The 6,486-nt window shown below is 49.2% G+C and overlaps 1 protein-coding gene across 1 annotated transcript; it reads left to right on the plus strand.

The window, feature by feature from the left end:
- Positions 1-1,822: 1,822 nt before the first annotated feature.
- On the plus strand, positions 1,823-6,239 carry LOC102069216 (ly6/PLAUR domain-containing protein 2-like). Its single transcript, XM_026790670.2, has 3 exons — positions 1,823-1,874; positions 4,879-4,998; positions 6,028-6,239. Exons 1-3 carry the CDS (start codon positions 1,823-1,825, stop codon positions 6,237-6,239), a joined length of 384 nt encoding a protein of 127 aa, XP_026646471.1.
- The last annotated feature ends 247 nt before the right edge of the window (positions 6,240-6,486 follow it).

A 6,486-nucleotide genomic window follows, 5' to 3' on the forward strand; every position in this document is an offset into this window, starting at 1 on the left:
GCCGTGGTGTTTTGTGAGTGTTTTGCCTTATGGAAAGATTTCCAACCTCTCAAAGCCTTTAGGACAGAGTTAAGTCAGTGGTTAAGTATTTATATCCCTATTCCTTCAACCACACAGATTTATCCCAAAAATTTCTTGGTATGGAATGACCATGGACATTTCCACTCCAAAATCCACCCAGCAGCTTTACTGTGCCAACCCCACTGTGCTTTCCCGTTGAGGCACAACCACCTGGAATGCTGAAAGCACTGGATCTCTTCCAGTTTCATGGCTCTTAATTAGGATATTGCTCAAATGTGCCTTGAGCTGCCCTGTTCCAAGCAAGGATCTGGATGTAACCAGGTCTGGCGGCTTTCACCGAGTGGATTTTTTTCCTATGTCCCCAGAAAAATATAAAAATATGTTTTATCCAGTTGTTTTTTTCATCACCTGAACTTGGAGAGCACAGGGAGATAAAATAAAGGATAATTTTCACTCTCTTAGAGAAGGATTAGGGTGTAGGTCTTTCTCTCCCTTTCCCACAGCTCTGTCAGCTTTGTGTCATCCGTGGCTGTGGAAATTTTCATTAGCAACACTTCTCGGGTTACTGGGAACCATCCTCCATCTGGGAAGAAGGAGAGGCTGCTGGGAATGGCAGAAATATTCCCACGTGTGCTGTCGTGACAAGCCTGTGACAGGCAAAGCACCTCATTAAAGCTCCTTCACTCACCTCATCTCCAACCCTAAAATCTCCCAAGTGCTCCAGTGATTCACAAACTTTGCCTCTTTGGCTTATTCAGCTGTTTTATGGGAAATTGCACAACTCCAGGGTTTTCCAATTTGGATCACAACAAACCCAAGGAAAAGTCTATCAGCTTTTCCTGTGAAATATAAAATACCAGCAGCTCAGTCCAAAGGGAGAAGTAAATAATTTCTCCCCAGCTCTAAGCATTTGAAGCTGTCTCCCCAAATATTGGATAAGATACAAAATAAATTATGATGTTTGAAAGGGTTGCCCTGATGTGGATAAAGTGAAATTTCCTATCAGGAAAGTGCTGGAGTGGGAAAATTGATTAATTGTTCCGTGTTGTGCTTATTTCCCAGCTTCAGGATAAAATTTGGTAAATAATTGACAGCTTTCCAAAGGGAGGCTGAGCATCCTGCTTTGCCAGCATGACCCAGGACCTGAAACCACGTGATTTATCCCAATTCCAGACTTGGGAGTGGGAAATGGAAGCACCATATCCCATTGGCCTCCAAGCAATTCCCATGCCCGGCAGCTCAGTTAATAATCAAGGGATCCAGAAACCAGGCTTGATTTTGAACTGGGTTTGGGAAAACAGACATCTTTGGGCAACCCCAGACCTGCCAACCCATGCAATCATTTCTCCAAAGCACGTGGAAGCCAAGCCTGCTGTCACTTGCCCCTTGCCAGTTGTTGGCCAGTGCAACACGTGTGACACAAGCCAGCTCTGGGCTCGTGGAGCCAGACTGGAAGGAGCAAACAAACCTTGTCACATTCCCCATCCAAGCCCTGGCACGGGACCACACCTTGCAGTGCCAGCCGTGTTTTTCCTTTTTCCATGGGACCAGCCCCAGGACATAAACCCGGGAAAGAGCCGAGGTATGGCAGGAGTCTGCTCGTTGGGGTGATGTCACCTCGTCAGAGAACTCGTTCCTCTGCAAATCCCAATCCAGACTGGAGCTGGGCTTTCCCCTGATCACCCCAAGGGAATCCGCCCACAGGATCAACAACAGCTGATGGTGGAGGGTGGGAAAACATATAAAGCTCCTTGGGAGAAGCTCTCTGGATCTGTCCTGGCTGCCTGGATCTGCTCTCAGCATGAAGAAACTCCTGGTGGGATTCCTGCTGGGCCTGGCATTCGTGGAGTTGGGTAAGAGCTCCTCATTCCCAACACTCCAGGGCCCCCCATCCTGGGAAATTTGTGGGAGGGGAAGGAGGGGAAAGACCTGGTGACCCCCAGGTAGGGGAAATGATGCCTTTTGTATTGAAGAAGGTCGAAAGAGAGGGTGAAATGGGAAAGGGGAGATGCATTCCTGGTGGGAAGAGCTGTGATGCCTGATTGGGAGCGATGCACGTCTTTTGGATTCCTGTCACCCACATCCAGGGATGGAGGGGACAACCACAAGGCACAGGGCAGGACCAGCCTGGGCAAGAGCTTGAAGTGCCAGTCTCTACCTGAGCTGCCACCCTGTCCCATGAGGAATGTTCATCCCAAGCTCCTGACTTTCCTAAAACCTTCCAGCTGGCTGCTGGAAGTGCTGGAAGCCAGAAGGTGAAACTTCAGTGCAGTGGGGGTATGAGAAATAACTCCAAGGACATTGGAAAGTTTTATTAAACCCCCAGCTCCAGGATTTTCCCTTATTTCAGGAGATAGGAAATTCCCCTGGAATTTCAGGAGATATTTCAGGAGATAGGTGGAAATGGGAAATTCCCCTGGGTGTGTGATGGGTCTGGATCTTGGGCAAGCTGGCAGCAGGGTTTGGCCATCGCTGTGTCCTTCCTCCATGCGGATGTGACAAACTGCAGCCACATGCCAGCCTGGAAAAGGCATTCCAGGGATGGCACCACCCCAGAGGGGTTTAACCGACAGCCCATGGGCCCCAGATCCATGGGTTGTTTCCATGGAAGATCTCGAAGGAAAGGCAGCCTGGGCAGGGATCAAACATCTCCATCCGAATTTTTCCCTTGGATTTAATGGTATTTCTGAGAAACCACCCAAAATCTCAAAGAATTTTATGGAAACAGAGTTATCAACCCCATTTGCTTATAGTTGAAATCAGGCAGAAATATTTTTTTGGGATGATCCAAAGGGAAGCAGCTGGTCTAAGCACCCCTGTTGGGGCTGAGGGATGTGTCTGTGGCCGTTCATATTCCTGAGGTTTGATATCAAGGAATAGGAGGCCTTGTTGGACAGTGAGGAATAGGGAATTATTGGCTCAGGTCAGGATGAAGAGGTGTCCCTGTTCAGTTTTCCCGTCCCAGTTATTATGGATTTGTGCTTTCCTCTTCCATGCAACCTTCCCACAAAACCCATGTCCTCTAAATGCCCCATCTGGAGTCAGTGAAAGATGAGGGGGTTGAGGTTTTCCTTCTTTAAACCTGCTTTTAACCAAGATCAATTCCCCCAAGGCACTTCCCAGTTTATCTATGAAAATATTGAGGTTTGCAAATGGAAACCACCTCACCCCAAGGGTTGCAAGGCAGTTTCTCAAGTTCCTGAAGCCCGAATTGCTCCGTTCATCCATCCATCCATCCTAGGCATCCACAGGCATCAAAATGATTGTTGATTATGTGTTACCTCTGTTAAAATATATAACAGTTTTATGGATTGGATCGTGGATCGTTGGGAAGGGCACTAGTGAGGTCCTGAGCTGGGATAAACAGGGATGGCTCCACCACCCTTGTTTACAGATAATATGGCCACAAGAAAATTGAAATATTTCCATGAAAAAATCCTTTTTACTTCTGCAAAGAGACAAGGAATTGTCTCTTTGAATTGAATTCCTTAGCAAGAGCTAAGGAATGAGAAAGCGAAGTTTTTGCACTGTGTAGGCTCTACCCCACAGCTGAATTTTCCAAAGGAGCTGCTGCGAGGAGTAGATGTTTGAAAATTCCTTTCTGAAGTCAGGTATTCAAACAAATGCCTTCAAAAATATTTATCCTTATCACAAAGCCCCAGAGGTTCCTCTGATGGCAGAACAGGAACAAAATAAACAAACAGCGTCGGTTTGAATTTTTACCAATAGATGGCACTGGACGCTCGCAGGTTGTTTTTCAGCCGGTGGAAGGAGGGTAGGATAGAAAATCTCAAACCAGGCTGGTTTTTGTCACCAAGCCACACCAGCAGGACTTTGGAAAATCCACACTCTCAGTGTCTGCTGGCTGTGGATGGACAGTGCTCACACTGAGGGTTTTGAGAGCTGCTTTGCATAGATTTGCATATTTAGAGATGTCCCTCCCTCAGGTGGCAGCCAGCAAGGGTTTGTACATGGCCTCTTCAAAAAGCAGCAGTGGTCCCTGATGAGGGTGCTTTTAGGGCCTCAGGATCTCTGACACAGCTCTGAAATTTAAATCCTCCTCTCAGTTACTGATTCCTGCAGAATTTCCCTTAAACGAGCAGGAAGGAGCTGTTGCTGTGAGGGGAGGGATGGGGGAGCTGCCCCATCTGTCACAGCTGGGGAATGCTGCTCTAAGCAGAGGGAGCTGGTTTTTACCATCATGGAATATCCTGATATGGAAGGAATCCACAAGGATTATCAAAGCCCATTTCCTTGTCCTGCCCAGGACATCCCAATAATCCCACCCTGAGGCCTGAGAGCATTGTCCAAACATGTCCTGAGCCCTTGAGGCCATGACCATTCCCTGGGGAGTCTGTTCCAGTGCGTGACTGGGGGAAGAACCCAGTTAGGCACTGGATATCCAACCTTAACGCCCCCTGACATGGCTTCAGGCCATTCCCTTGGATTCTGTCACTGCTCCAGAGAGAAGAAGTCAGTGCTGCCCCTCCACTTCCCCTCATCAGGAAGTTGTAGATCCCAAAAAGTCTCCCCTCAGCCTCCTATTCTCTAGGCTGAATTCTTAAAGAGGAAGCTCAGACACACCAAAACTCAAGCTTAAGTCCCTCTAAATCTCCCTTTTTCAGGCTGCTGAGCCTCCAAAGTCATGTTTAGGCCCAGCTCCTGCTACACCACCATTGTCCTCCAGTGCTGGGATTTATCTTTTTCCCCCCTGGCATATCCAAGCTCTGCCATTGCCTCCAGACACGCTTAATTTTGGACAATTTTGGACACTGCTGCATTTTGGTCAGAAAGCTGCAGATTTGGGTCTGTCTTCCTGGCTGTGTCACCTCAGAGCCTTTTCTGTCCCCTCTGCAGCCCAGTCCCTGCAATGTTACGTGTGCAAGCAGCCCATTGACATTTCCCAGTGCAGGACACCCGTCACGTGTCCCCCAAGAGCCACCGTGTGCACCACGACCCTGCACTCCGTGGACTTAGGTGAGTGATACCACTACCCCTGAGGGGCCCTGGGGGAGAATTCCAGGATGGGTTGGATTGGGGGAGAGCTTAAAGGTCATGGAACTCCAAATTCCCTCATTCCAGTCATCCAGGTTGCTCCAAACCTCGTTCAACCTGGTCTTGGACACTTCCAGGGATGGGACTGCCACAGCTTCTATGGAAAACCTGTGCCAGGGCCTCACCACCCTCATAGCCAAGAATTCCTTCCCAAAATCCCATCTAACCCCAGCCTCTGGCAATGGGAAGCCATTCCCATTGTCCTGTCCTTCCATCCCTTGCCCAAGTCCTTCTCCAGCTCTCCTGGAGTTCCTTCAGGCGCTGGATGGGGCTTTGAGATCTCCCTGGAGCCTCCCCTTCTCCAGATGAACATTCCCAATTCTCCCAGCCTGGCTCCAGAGTAGAGGAGCTTCAGCCCTTGGAGCATCTCCATGGCCTCCTCTGGACCTGTTCCAACAATTCCCTGTCTTTATTGTATCAGGACCCCAGAGCTGGATGCAGATTCCACTCTTCAGGTGGGGTCTCACTAGAACGGAGGGGGAGAATCACCTCCCTCAATCTGCTGGCCACATTTCCCTCTCCCCATCCCAGTCCCTTTAACATCTCTGTAAAAACCCTGGTGAAATTATCCCACTTTAGAGAGGAAAGGAGAGAAATCCACCAGATTTGGAGCCTCACAGTGAAGTATCAGGACTCACTGCACCTGTTGCCGCTGTGTTGCCTTTCCTACCCCGATATCTCTCTGGACCTTGAATTTATAGAGGGTGCAAACCTCTATGGGGAATTGTGTCCCTTGTCCATGGTATAATGATTTGAAAGGAGCAGGAGGTTGAGAGAGAGTCAACAGTGAGAGCTGGCAGGCCTGTTCCCACAAAAAAATAGGCTGGGTTAGAGGCACCCATGGATTAGGGATGTCCAACCCCTCCTCTGTCAGTGTTTCTCAATCCCTTTTTCTTTCCCTGTTTTTTCCCCTCTCTCACCTCCTCCTCCTGTCCAATCTGCCTCTCCCAGGTTATCCCTTTTTTGGCAACATCACCGTGACCAGGGACTGTGAGGAGGAATGCCTCACCTCCGATGGGATAGGGGCCCAAAAGCCCAAATCCTGCTGCTACACTGACCTGTGCACAGAGGACACCAACAGCAGCAGTAGGGTGAGGAGCAGCTCTGCAGCGCTGGCTCTGGTGGCACTGGTGGCTGGCACGGTCCTTCAGTGCTTCCTGTGAGGTCACAAGTGTCCCAGCTCCAGCTGAAAGCCCACCACTCTCCCTGCCAAGCTGCCTCACGAACTCTTAGATGCTTTGGGAATGTCCTTCTTTGCTGACGGGTGGCTTCACCCCATCTTCAACGCTGGATTCAAACCAAGAATGGACTTAAACCTGGACTTAAACCCCTCAAATCTCCAGTTTCCTGCTGTTTAAGCAGATATTCCTCACCTTCAGCTGCTTCTGGTCCTCAGGATCCACAGAGAAT

The sequence above is a fragment of the Zonotrichia albicollis genome, chromosome 1, assembly GCF_047830755.1.
Source record: "Zonotrichia albicollis isolate bZonAlb1 chromosome 1, bZonAlb1.hap1, whole genome shotgun sequence".
In the NCBI taxonomy this organism is placed as follows: Eukaryota; Metazoa; Chordata; class Aves; order Passeriformes; family Passerellidae; genus Zonotrichia; species Zonotrichia albicollis.

Coding starts and splice junctions, on each gene's coding strand:
- LOC102069216 (XM_026790670.2), top strand. CDS start 1,823: ATGAAGAAACTCCTGGTGGGATTCCTGCTGGGCCTGGCATTCGTGGAG. Junction 1,875..4,878: donor CCTGGCATTCGTGGAGTTGG/GTAAGAGCTCCT, acceptor TCCCCTCTGCAG/CCCAGTCCCTGCAATGTTAC. Junction 4,999..6,027: donor CCTGCACTCCGTGGACTTAG/GTGAGTGATACC, acceptor TGCCTCTCCCAG/GTTATCCCTTTTTTGGCAAC.